Source organism: Tachysurus fulvidraco, chromosome 3 (assembly GCF_022655615.1).
Source record: "Tachysurus fulvidraco isolate hzauxx_2018 chromosome 3, HZAU_PFXX_2.0, whole genome shotgun sequence".
NCBI classification, from domain to species: Eukaryota; Metazoa; Chordata; class Actinopteri; order Siluriformes; family Bagridae; genus Tachysurus; species Tachysurus fulvidraco.
Genome location: NC_062520.1, coordinates 23,983,322 through 23,996,968, shown reverse-complemented (window position 1 = coordinate 23,996,968; position 13,647 = coordinate 23,983,322). Strand labels below are relative to the sequence as shown.

General features: G+C 38.5%; 1 protein-coding gene across 1 annotated transcript in view; it reads left to right on the top strand.

Annotated features, from left to right (window-relative positions):
• Nucleotides 1-12,410, top strand: part of grik5 (glutamate receptor, ionotropic, kainate 5) — a 71,693-nt gene extending 59,283 nt beyond the window's left edge. The window contains exons 11-21 of the mRNA XM_027148123.2: nt 1,368-1,472; nt 1,568-1,675; nt 1,865-2,068; nt 2,472-2,585; nt 3,962-4,071; nt 4,578-4,751; nt 5,067-5,232; nt 6,496-6,721; nt 8,738-8,866; nt 9,096-9,217; nt 9,585-12,410. Of these exons, the coding sequence (XP_027003924.1) occupies nt 1,368-1,472; nt 1,568-1,675; nt 1,865-2,068; nt 2,472-2,585; nt 3,962-4,071; nt 4,578-4,751; nt 5,067-5,232; nt 6,496-6,721; nt 8,738-8,866; nt 9,096-9,217; nt 9,585-10,190 (2,064 nt within the window). The 3' untranslated portion in view covers nt 10,191-12,410. The remainder of the gene's footprint in view (nt 1-1,367; nt 1,473-1,567; nt 1,676-1,864; nt 2,069-2,471; nt 2,586-3,961; nt 4,072-4,577; nt 4,752-5,066; nt 5,233-6,495; nt 6,722-8,737; nt 8,867-9,095; nt 9,218-9,584) is intronic.
• The last annotated feature ends 1,237 nt before the right edge of the window (nt 12,411-13,647 follow it).

Genomic DNA, 13,647 nt, shown 5'->3' with positions numbered 1-13,647 from the left:
AATGAACATATACCCAAAATGTAATCCGATGGACCAACTTGACTGTCACAGTTAACGTTGACAACTCCCCAATTCCCCAGACCACTAGAGGGCTCTCTTACGCACTGCTTGAACTTTTTCTGTTGATGTTTGTTCCATTGCACCCTTGACCATGTTTACCTGTTTTGCATTGTTTCATTAGTGTCTCCCTATTTACATTACTTTGTTTGACTCTCTTTGTTTACATTTACGGCATTTGGCAGATGCCCTTATCCAGAGCGAGTTACTTTTTTTTTTTTACTTTTTATACAAATGAGCTTACTGGTTAAGGGCCTTGCTCAGGGGCCCAACAGTGGCACCTTGGTGGCCCTGGGAATCGAACTCCAACACCCTAAACCACATACAGTTTAGCAGCTGTCGATGCCATGTTTTGCCAGATTCTTGTTCCTCGAGCGTATGTTTTGCCCCTTTGGTTTATTTTTTATAGTTTATTTTGTCCCTATTGCACTGTAAAGTAAATCTCTTCCTTCACCTTCATCCTGGCTGTTGATTGGACATGGCATATGACTATTTAAAGGAATGGGAACAATGTTATTAAATTGATTTAAATGCAAAGTGAATTATGTTAGGAGTAATTCTTTGTTCTGAATAACTGACTTCCTTTAGGCAAGATTTTAGCATTTGTATACTGCCATGCAATATGGCCAGCATATTTAAAATAACCACATGAATACTGTTGATAAAAGATAAGCACAAAAAAAGGCATCAATTGATTTATTTGGGCTTGTATGTCATTTGATTGAAAACAATCTCAGTTTAACATGGTCTCTCAGATTAATGTGTGCTGGAGCCGAGAATCAGCAACGAGAATGTAATGTTCAATATGGAACTACAGTATTTGTTGTCAGGTTTGTTATTGTATTTTACACTTACAGGCCACTGTAGTTGTGAAATTTTCTAAATACCGTTGTGTGAATATAATTTGTGTGAATCAGAGCAAAAACAATGAAGAACAGCTGTAATCTCCTCCATGTTCAGTGTGTGGTGGTGTTTTTGTTGTTTGATCACTTTTGTTGTTATTCACTGTGATAACACAGTGGAAACACAAGCTAGTCACTGTTCCTCTAAATGAAACGTATCTACAGTTTAGAAATAGCTGTTTGTTTTTCTTCTTTCTCTAGGTCTGTGTTGCTTAAATTATTTCTCTGGAGCCCCAGATGGTTCTCATTTTTGTTTTCTCACAGCTCACAACACGCCAAAAACAAGAAACACACGATGCTTTCTACAGGTGCTATTTGGAGTGGGAAAGCAAAAAATGCAGACCATCTCAGGGTTTCCAGTGTGCTCTGGTTTTATCTTTCAGGCTTATACTTTCTCTGTGCTTTCAGGTGGAGTATGATGGTTTAACAGGCCGTGTTGAATTTAACAGCAAAGGCCAGAGAACCAACTACAGCCTGCATATCCTGGAGAAACATAAATTAGGCCACAAACAGGTAATATTTACTTCATATTTGGATTTTTGCTCCATATACATTCCTTATTTTAAATAATGGTTGTTAATGAGTTTTTCTCTCTGTTTGTATGTTAGATTGGTATTTGGTATTCTAATAACACCCTGGTCATGAACTCCACCAGTCTGGATATCAATGTCTCTGAAACTTTAGCTAACAAGACCCTCATCGTCACAACAATACTGGTGAGGTCTTACAGCACCATATGCATTACTTGCACTATGTGGTGGCCATTTTTGGAAGTACTGTATGTGCTATAACAAGATTCTAGCATCTAACTCACTCTGTTATAATCTCTCTCTCTCTCTCTCTCTCTCTCTCTCTCTCTCTCTCTCTCTCTCTCTCTCTCTCCCCCTCTCTGTGCATGAATACAGGAGAACCCATATGTGATGAGGAAATCAAATTATCAGGAACTGGAGGGGAACGATCAGTATGAAGGCTTCTGTGTGGACATGCTGAAGGAACTGGCAGACATTCTGAAGTTCACCTTTCGAATCAAACTGGTAGATGATGGTCTGTACGGTGCTCCAGAACCCAACGGCTCCTGGACTGGCATGGTGGGGGAGCTTATCAACAGAGTAAGTCCACACATTTCATTTTTTGTGTTTCATTCATTCATTCATTCATTCATTCATTCATTTTCTATCGCTTATTCGAACTTCTCGGGTCGCAGAGCACACACACACACTCATTCACTCACACACTCACACACTAGGGACAATTTTCCAGAGATGCCAATCAACCTACCATGCATGTCTTTGGACGGGGGGAGGAAACCGGAGTACCCAGAGGAAACCTCTGAGGCACGGGGAGAACATGCAAACTCCCCACACAAGGCGGAGGCGGGAGGTGTGAGGCAAACGTGAAAAACGTGAAAACCAATAAGCCACCGTGCTCCATTTTTTGTGTTTATCTTATGTAAGTTTTTAATGTCTTTTTTCACACTACTGACCTTTCCTCTTTTCTCTTTATCTGGAACAGAAGGCAGATTTAGCTGTAGCTGCTTTCACCATCACCTCTGAGCGAGAGAAAGTCATCGATTTCTCCAAACCTTTTATGACCCTGGGCATCAGTATTCTTTACCGGGTTCATATAGTAAGTTATATAAAGATTTATGTGCCCACAATCACACAGTCTCTGAGCCTCTTGATTTAACTTGCCTGTTTCTGTAGCAGCTTGGCCTATGATAAATATTCCCTCTACTGGAGAGAAAAAGCAAAGCCATAAATAGACATATTCCTCTGACGCAGGCATGTTGATGTAGTATTTGGAAAAAATAGTGCTATATAAAATAAGCTTGTTCTGATTTTCAGCATAAACTTAATCTAGGATTACTTAAAAAAAGTAAACTTTTTCCGTTCGTCAGAAAGACCCTTTTACCCAGGCTTGTAGCACCTCTAAAGAAAAGTGCTACAAAGTCCTAGAATTAATTAAGAAATATAGTCGATTATCTATTTAAAAAATCATTTAAAAAAATAGTATGTATGTATTTTTATTGTGATCTGGGTCACAGTGGATCTGTGCACAAGTTGGCTCCTATAAAGTGGCTGACATTTTTGCTGACACAAGGCTGTATTATGATACTTCCATTAGAGTGTTATGATAGCTTTGTGACTCAGTGTATTATTTTTCAAGTCACTTAATGTAATTTAGTTTTATTATACCAGTTGACAATGTTTTTTATTAGTCAGCAGTGTCTTTTTTCCACAGATGTTTTTTCCACTCGAGATATTTCATAATTGATCAGTATGTAAAACATCAGAAGAAAGCGCACTCTAGTTAGGGATAATAGACAGCAGACATATCTATTGATTATATAATAGAATATATTGATTGTCACTGTCAAAACCTTCACTTTGTATACAGCATACATGGCATGGCATAGGGGATGTTCAGAGCATCTGTAGACTTTCACCATCATCACATTTATTTACCAGGAAAAACTTTGGACAGCTTGAGTTTTTAATGATTTGTTGCACTTTAATAACTGTTACTGTCACAGAATGATACAGCATAGTAATTAAATAAGGGATCCTAAATCTTTGTAGAGCTTATTAACTGGATGCGTTCAGATTGCTAATGGGACTCTAAATGAGTGTGTTATTAAAGGCAAAAACACTTGGAGGGTTGTTAAGCCTATAGATAAAAGATAGATACGCTGCAAAACATTTAATGTAGCGACAGTCAGTGTTACTTGACTCAGGTCATTGAATTAAAAATGCCTGTTTATACCTGTTCATATAGGTTATGATATAGGTTTATATATGTCAGTTTTTTTTATTATAAAAAGTGTATTTAGGTATCATTTAAAATTATGAAAACTGCATTAACAGTAAATTGAACAATGTCCAGCTGTTATGTACAGTATGTATATAAATAAGTATCTGTAGGTATAGTATTTTCCTTTTTTTCCCTCTTTATTATTTAAACAATTTTTTAAAAAGTATTTTTCTGCTGTTTATCCATTTTAGGGCAGAAAGCCGGGCTATTTCTCATTCCTAGATCCTTTCTCTCCAGCTGTTTGGCTTTTCATGCTGTTGGCCTACCTGGCCGTCAGCTGTGTGCTTTTCCTTGCTGCAAGGTATACACACACACACTCTCCTACACATGCCGACATCCCCTGACTCATAATCAGATAGTTGTTTGTATTTTGTAACTCTGAGAAAAGAGCTGAGAATTGCTATATCTTATCTCAAATAGCTAATATCTAGAACTGTAATTTATGCTACATAAATCTACATACAACCATAAAACACTCCTGATCATTTGCCATTCTGTGAACCCCAGTAAGTCAATCCAAAGTCTCAGCCTCAGACACTCTTACAGTTGTTGCTTCTTTAAGTGGTCACAACTAACTGAATATGTGTATGACACACAATTAATGGTTTGTGGCTAGTCATTTGCAATGCCAATCAAATGCTGTTGTCCTGTAAAATGAGGCAGCCAGATTGAGTGATTAAAAAAACAGGTTAGACTCCAGCTCTTTTTTAAGCATTCTCTTTACTGATGATTGGCTTGGGAGCTGAGTAAAGGATTGTTTATTAATGTATAGGTCACAGTCTGTGCGTTTTTCTGTTTGCATCCTAGGTTAAGTCCTTATGAGTGGTATAACCCTCACCCGTGCTTGCGGGAACGCCGGGACCTGCTGGAGAACCAGTACACACTAGGGAATAGTCTGTGGTTTCCAGTAGGAGGCTTCATGCAGCAGGGCTCAGAAATCATGCCTAAAGCTCTGTCTACACGCTGTGTTAGCGGAGTCTGGTTAGTGTGTGTGTTTGTGTGTGTTGGAGCTTGGTCGAATAATTAATTGCTTTCCAGAGTTTTAGGGTTGTTATGAATGTTAATATAATTAGGTATAATGAAGAAAATTATTTTTGCTTTATAATGGTTCATATATCATTTTCTTTATTGTACCTAATTATATTATTAATATTATTAATAATTATATTATTACAATTAACATTCTTAACAATCCTGAAACTCTAATTGGAAAGAAATTAATTAATTGAATTATTCCATCATATATATATATATATATTCAGTATATTTCTCTTTTTTTGTCTCTTTTCCTCTCAGGTGGGCATTTACTCTGATTATCATCTCCTCGTATACAGCCAATTTGGCTGCATTTCTGACAGTGCAGAGGATGGAGGTCCCCATCGAGTCACCCGATGACCTGGCAGACCAAACCAACATTCAGTATGGCACTATACATGGTGGGAGTACCATGACCTTCTTCATGGTACGAACCATATGATTCTCAAACACACTCACTCTTTGTAATACAAACAACCATGTGCACATTCTCTCCTCACTGTCTGTATGGTAGGCGTGTGTCAGACCAGGTTTCTGTTTGAGTTGGCATATACTGGTGTTTGAAGGAGTGTTGTATTTAGTTTGACTGCCATTTGCGTCACTCTTGGCTCGGTGTGTGTTGTAACAGGTCTTGTTTGCCCCTGTAAGGGCTTGACATTCTGTTTGTGTTTGTGTTGTTGTCCCTGATTATGTATGTATAGTGATACAGAATTTCTGTATTAACTATATTTGTACTCGAATGACTGGCTATATGTTTTTTTTCCTAACTATAAATTCAGATGTGATTTTATGCTTGGCATTTAGATAAAGAAACGATTTATTTCATTTTGAACAGCTCAGTCTCATCTATTTTCATACAGTGAAGGTCTGTTCAGTAACTACTTCAGCCAACGCACATTAAATAAACACGCTGGAAATGAACTGATTGCAATATCTGTTTGAAAATCTACATTCTTACCACTGGGCCTTCATTATCAAACTGCATATGAATAAATTTACACAGAATTAATTCACAGGAGTATGAAAATCAGTATTAATGAATATCTAGTTAGTTCACAAACATGTTTATAGCAGACTAACTAATGCAAGTCTCAATTAATAGGCTTTAAATCATATAATGGGCATTACAAATGTATAATAGGGTTATTTAATTAAACAGACAAACTTACTGAAGCTTTTATGACATTCAGTCAGTTATATTAATATTAATGAATCAAAAGAATGCATAAAATAACTAGCTATTAAATGAACAGATAAGACTCCCTATTAACCCCACTTAATTAAATAGTTTTTATACTGAATTGGCAGTACTGCGTGTATGAACTCACACTGAGGATGCTTTTGGTATTTTGTTGTCATTTAGTTGTGTCTGTGTGCTTTTAATCAATTTTGAGTAAAATACGATCCAATTATTGATTGAATTTTATCAATGTATGAAGAAAAACAGAGTTAGGTGGTAGGTCTATGAATACATTTTCTCAAAACTAAAAGATGGATAAATAAGACCCAATGTGTGTAAAACTTCACCCATCATTTCTCCTTTCCGCTTCAAAAAAAAAGGTGTTCAAAAAGTCCTCATGTATCATGTATCAGCCAGCTATGCGACTGATTCAAAAAGTGCAGAGTTGCTAGAACTGTGACAAGGACAAATGTCTGTCTCAGTTACTTTTCATCTCTGTCTCTATTCCAGAACTCGCGTTACCAGACATACCAGCGAATGTGGAACTACATGTACTCCAAGCAGCCCAGTGTGTTTGTGAAGAGCACAGAAGAAGGCATCGCCCGTGTCGTGAACTCCAAATATGCCTTTCTTCTGGAGAGCACCATGAATGAGTACCACCGCAGTCTCAACTGCAATCTCACACAGATCGGGGGCCTACTGGACACCAAGGGCTACGGCATTGGCATGCCTCTGGGTGAGCGAAAGAGAAACACTGAAGGGAAATATTCAATGAGCACAAGTTCATTTAATATGGTTGTTTGTTAACTTTTTGTGCAGGAAGTGTTGCTGTTAAGATAGATACTGTAACACTGAGTTACTGAGTTAATAATACTTTACAAATACTTTAAAAATGTTCATCCCAGTGGTTATTTAATTGGTTATTTATAATACCATTAAGTTAACTACCATGAGCACTATACCTCGAACCTTTATAATGCGATCATATATGTTTAACAAAAATAAACATTATGTAACTAAAGGTATTGAGACAACAAGACCAAAAGATGAACATGAAACTATAGATCAGAATTTCAGTGTTCATGTGCTGATATTCATTTATTGATGTGTTAAGCAACATAGAACATGGCACCATTAAAGTTAGACTGCCTGATTTTAGGTGAACAAAAGTATTGACAAAAATAGTCTAAAAGTAACTAACAATACAGTATTCGGTTGCAGATCCCTTGCTTGCAAACACTGTTTCAACCCCAGGACCCTGTGAGATCACCACCTGTTGCTTTTTTTTCTTTCTTTCCTGTTGTTTGTTTAAGGGTTTCCTCCTTCAGTCTCCTCTTCAGTAGGTGAAATGCATCTCAATTGGTTAAGGTTTAGTGGCCAGTCTAAAATCTTTCATTTTTCCCCTGATAAAGTCCTTTGTTGCATTGACAGTGTCTTTTGAATCGTTATTTTACAGCATAATGAAGTTAGTCCCAATTATATTAGATGCATTTCTCTGTAAATCGCCATACTGTACAGTATGTTTCTGTAGACTGCAGATTGGAGATGGAGATTTTTTTTTCTTCAATACTCACAATGTTTCTATCATCAACTACTGTTCTTTTCCTTGACTGACCTGTTCTATGTCTGGTATTTAGTACACAAGTAGTTTTCTTCCTTTAAAGGATATTCCAAATTACTGTACTGGCTGTGCCCAATGCTTGCATGTCCTAATAGATTGTTCAGTTCAATTCAATTCAAATGTCAACTTTACAGAACATAAGAAACATAATACAAAAAGTTTAATATTATACAAAGATTATTATAATACAAAAATAAAAGATAAATATTAGACTTATATTTAAATGTGTTTGTATTTATCATCGATGAACCAGCCTGAGGTTACTGAGGTGACTGTGGGGAGGAAAACTCCCTTAGATGGAAAAGGAAGAAACCTTGAGAGGAACCAGACTCAAAAGGGAACCTCATCCTCATTTTGGATGACACTGTGATTATAAATATACACTCCGACAATTGTGCATTGATGAGGAGGATTTTGTCCTCAAAGACCACGTGTAGTCATCTCCTCTTAGAATGTCTGAATACTTTATGAAGCGGAATCCAACTAGAGCTGGTACATCTCTAGATGCCTCAGGATCCTCACAGGGTTGGCTTCATCTTGATGAAGGTCCTAAATCTTCATGACATAGAACACAATTCCTGGGTCCCTTGGGAGGGGTGGGAAAAAAAGAAGAAGTGGAGAGGATTTAGTGTTCCTAATTAATTGTTCACTCTTCTCCCATAGACTGTATTTATCAAACATTACATATTTCTTATAATCAGTAACCAAATGGAGTTTCATTATTTGGAGAAACATCTTTTCTATTTTCAAGTATGTCCTTGAATTGGTTAATTCAATGACTTTTTTTTAACATCCTGTGTTGTTTGCATAGCAACATTTTATTTCTGAGTCAGAGGAGATAAACAGAACTGAGTGGAATCTCAGAGTAATCATCTCGGAGGCACAAAACAAAAATTACATACACACAGACACACACTCCCAAAATGTATTTGCGCAGCCTCGACCAGATGAATTTCACCTTGCACAGGTGACAATATTGCTGCTCTGTGCAACCATGAGTAAGCCAATACACTATTTACATATTCATAAATAGAGCGAGACAAAGATGGAGACATGCCAAGGAAGCTGGAATGTGTTTTATATGCCATATTGCCATCACTCTTACTCAATCACACACTCTTTTTTTTCCAGGCTCTCCCTTTAGGGATGAGATCAGTCTGGCTGTTCTGCAGCTGCAGGAGAATAACAGGCTGGAGATTTTGAAGCGCAGGTGGTGGGAGGGCGGTCAGTGCCCCAAAGAAGAGGACCACAGAGCTAAAGGTATGCTCATTATTAAATTCAGTCTGTGTATAAGGACATATCTTTGTTTAATGTCAGTATGTTTCTCTATAATTCATTTAGATCTCAGCTTTACACAAATCAGGAATAAATAACATGCATGTTAGTTTGCTGGTTTAAATAATTGTTGCTGGGTCTTGTGAGCTTTCCTGTTGTGTGTGAGAAATAAGAGGTATGTTTAATAAAGTGTGTGTGCCTTTCTGTTTTGCAGGTCTGGGAATGGAGAATATTGGTGGGATCTTTGTGGTACTGATCTGTGGATTGATCATTGCTGTGTTTGTGGCAGTGATGGAGTTTGTGTGGTCCACACGGCGCTCTGCTGAAACAGATGAGGTATGATTTCTCTGCAGCCACACATCAGGAGATTCATATCCAGACACCGCTGCATGTGTGTTAGGTACTTGCCTGTGTGTAGCACAATGGGCACATTAAACAGTGTACTGTACCAGACTCTCTAAAATGTTCTTACAAAGTTGGAAAGAAATCCTTAATACTTCCTTTAGACAAAATTGTTTGTAAGATAGGAATCTTTAGGTAGTTTACAAACTGAGTGTAAAATGATAGAGTACATGTCCACTTGAGCTTTAAAGACAGCGTTTTCTCCTACACCAGAAATGTTTAGAATATTTTGTGAGGTTAGTAGATTGATAGACTTTGTTAAACTCATTGCATTGCTTTCCTATGGTTCTCACTTTCACAGGTGTCTGTGTGTCAGGAAATGTTGAGTGAGTTTCGTAATGCTGTGTCATGTAAGAAGAGCTCTCGCTTGCGCCGGCGTCGTCCACTATCAAGCTCTTTAGCTCTGCGCCACCCAGCTCGCCTCAGCCTGGGGTCCTCGCGGCCCCTGCGACTTGTCAGAGAGATGCGCCTCAGCAATGGCAAACTCTACAGTGGAGCAGGGCCCTTAACAGGAGGCTCTGGAGGTACAGGAGGACCCTCTGAGCTTGGTCCTGGACCTCAGCGTCTCTTAGAGGAGCCCCTGGGGGCCAAGAGCACTCCGGCAGGGCCGCTGGGCCCCCCTGCAGTGACTGTGCCTCTGCCAAGAGGCTGCACTCATGTACGAATTTGCCAGGAGTGCCGGCGTATACAGAGCTTACGCACAACCTCGTGCTCCCGTATCCCTCCATCCTCGGCACCGCTGCCTCGCCTAGCTCCGCCTCCACCACGCTCCTCCTCTAACACAGACAGCGAGGGGGGTGGTGGGCCTAGCCCACGCCGAAGAGGCCACTCCCCTCCTCCGAGAGCCTGTGCACTCCCTCCCCCTCAGAGCACTGCAAATACAGACCTACTGGGAGGCCAGGACTGAGAGAATGCGTGCAAGAGAGACAAAGACAGAGGGAGGAGATCAGGAACGGACAGATTGGGGACATACTGTTCTGTAAGGACAGTTCAACATGTGGATCATGATGACAAAATGTAGAAGAGGGACTTGAATGTTTTCATCGGAGTCTGGTCCTCTCACTTCCTCCTCTGTGTTTTGTCATGTTTGGAATTGCTATTTTAGATGTATGGAAATCACTATAGACATATTACATAATGAGAAACAACATGATGGACTTTTTTCCTACTGCAGTGGCATTGGAAGCTAAGAATGAATGAGTAATGCAGAGATACTTCACCTACCCTGAACTGCAGCTCCCTGGCACAAAGACACCCTCGAGCTGAACTTTCTGGCTTCTCCTAAATGAGAGCACACATCATCAAAAGAGGATGTTTAATCTATGTTAAATGTACTACAATCTGAAAAAAAAAATATGAAGGGACACTCCAAAACAGACTGATCCATTCTCACAGTTGTTTTCTTTAGTAGGTTTATTATTATTAATGTTGTTATTTTTATTTACTGTCTACCTTAATTGTTTAATTCCCCAGGCTAACTTTTGGCCAGGTAAAAAATGGAAAGGTAAAGAACTACAGGTATTTTATAAATTCTGGACCTTTATTAAAACAGATTAATTGTATATTAAGGCCTGAATACACTCAGGAGATCTGAGGAGCTATTACTTTGTTATTTTATTCAACAGCAGAACTGCAGATTTTGGACAAGGGTCAGCTTTTCAGTTTGAGAAAGATGCAAAGGTGAATACTGATACTGTTTATCAGTGCAGTAGAGTCAGTAGATTTATTGTATGGTTCTGGTAAAAGAGCTTGACAATTCAGCTATTTGTTCTTTGTCTGCTTTATACTGGAAGATATTGTTGACAGGGTTTCACCTAAAAACAGTACCGTACCTACACCTCAACTGAAGTAAATTGTGTGTGTGTTTTTTTCCCCGGAGTGTTTGTGGGGAATAATATTTGCAAGTTAAGCTGATTTTGCCAAGTGTGTATTACACATCAATGCAAAGTTATAAGTAATGGTACATTTGTTTCTTAATTTGGTAACCTTTTAGACCTTATGTGATCTTTTTACAGCTTCATCATTTGGCTCTCTTTTCCCTACTCTTAATTCCAATCTTAATTTACATAGCTTGTTATAAGATGACCCCGTTAACCTCTTGTGGGAAGCAAGCAAACTGGTAACGCGAGCGGAAATATTACTTAACCGAGAAATGTCCATGTTAGAAGTCCTCAGTAGAATCTAAACCTTATTTTAAACAAAATATTAGTACAAATAATAATTTCATTAATTACTTCTTTGTAGGACTTGATATTGGGATAAAGTGTATTACTTTGCTCACATAATCCTACTTGAATGAGTGCAAAATCACACAGTATGTAAGCTTAGTGTATTCAGGCCTTTAGAGATAAAAATGACCAGCTACCATATAGGTGACTTTGTAAATATACAGTTAATGACTGTAGTCCACAGTTCGTCTGGCACTCTGTATGTGTTCATCGATGAAAAGGTGCAAGGTTTACTGACATGGAGTGAGGCATGTTAGTGAATATTGTTATGGAATATTGTAATGATATAATTGTATACCAACAAAGTGACCTATATGGTGGATCGACCTGCTTAAATGGCCTATGCATGTAGCTATGACAGAACAAGCAATCGATTGAGTGTAAAGGACCACCGTGGTACTGTATAAGCAGGAAACATGGCAGACATACTAGTCAAAGCTGGTCAGCTGGTTTTCATACCTCCTACTGCCAGATGGTGGCATTTCAAACAACAAAAAAGTAGTTGCCTAAGCTGTTTTTAAGAATTTCATCCCTACAGACATGCATATTTTTTCCTGTCAATGTGTTAATGGCAGGCTAAGGATAGTGCAGAAACCAAACATTCCTAAAGAGATCCAAGGGGAATTGAACCATAACTATGTTTTAAATTTCTCTGCTCTATGTTCTTTTTTCAAATTTCTACTACTGTGCAATGGTTTATCAAACGACGGTCATGAATATTAATATGATTATATTGTTGTTATTCTAAGTACTTCTACTGAAGTGGAGGAGTCATTTGGGTTGTATATGAAGGGGTCAAAGTTTCAATGTAGGGATGAGGGTCTGCTAATGAGTGACCATCTGATGTTAAAGCTATAGACAAACAGATTTATTTGGAATAAAGAATACATCAATCAGTCTTTAATGATACTGGGTTTTCTGTGTGTGTGTTTTTGTTGAAACGGATTCTGAGGATTTGGGTCTGAATTGACATAATACATCATATTCTTCATGGGTTCCAGTGGGTAAGAAAACATTAAATTCAAAATAATTTCAGAACAGCAACAGTACAACATTCATTGAGATTAAATATTACATTAAAACCAATGAGTAACCAAGTGAGTAACATTGATTATTTTATTGTAGTCGTGTCTCAATGGGTCAAGGGGTGTGATATATTGGACAGAAACTGTACAAAGTTGCTGTGTTGGAAGCAGGAAAATTAGGCAAGTTCAAGGATCCAAGCAATTTTGATGTGCTGAGCTGTGTCCATGCTGACCTCTCAACTACAATGGGAACATAAGCATCAGAACTGGACCATGGAGAAATGGCAGAAGGAGTTTAACATCATATGGACAGATGGTTGTGTGTGCGTTGCATACCAGGAAAAGTGATGGCACCAAGAGACACAATGAGAAGAAGGCAAGCCTGTGGGGCTGTGTGCATCTAGGGCAGTGTTCTGATGGGAAAGCCTGAGTCTTGGCCTTCATGTGGATGTTATTTTTGAAATGTACCACCTAGATAAACATTGTTTCAGACCCCTTCATGTTCACAGTATTCCCTAATGACAGTGGCCTCTTTCAACAGGATAACGTATCCTGCCACACTACAAAAAGAGCTTAGGTATGGGTTGAGGAACATTGAGGATAAAGAATTCAAGGTGCCGACTTAGCCTAAAAATTCCTCAGATGTGATCGAGCATCTGGGAGATGGTGAGGTGTGCTGGACAAACATATACAATCCATGAAGACCCCACCTCACAACTTACAGGATTTAAAATAACTGCGCTAACATTTTGGATACCACATCATACCTTCAGAGGTCTTGTGGAGTCCATGGCTTGACTCTTTTATGGATGATTGATGTAAGCGTTGTATACTCAGTGTCACTTAGCTATAGCATTTAGAGAAAGTTAGCTGAAGAGGCTCACTGTTACAGAATCGGAATCCAGACTCCAAACATATCCATGATTATATGTTTTGGATGATCAGTGCATACATGGTATTATATATTTTTAGTGATCAAGGGGTTTCTGGTGCCTGCTCTCATCAATGGACTGAACAACTCCAACTGAGAACAGGATGTTGTTGCTAGGAGACAAAAGCCTGTCCATTCTTTATTCACACTCTACTGACAGTATTTCCACTTTCCTCACAG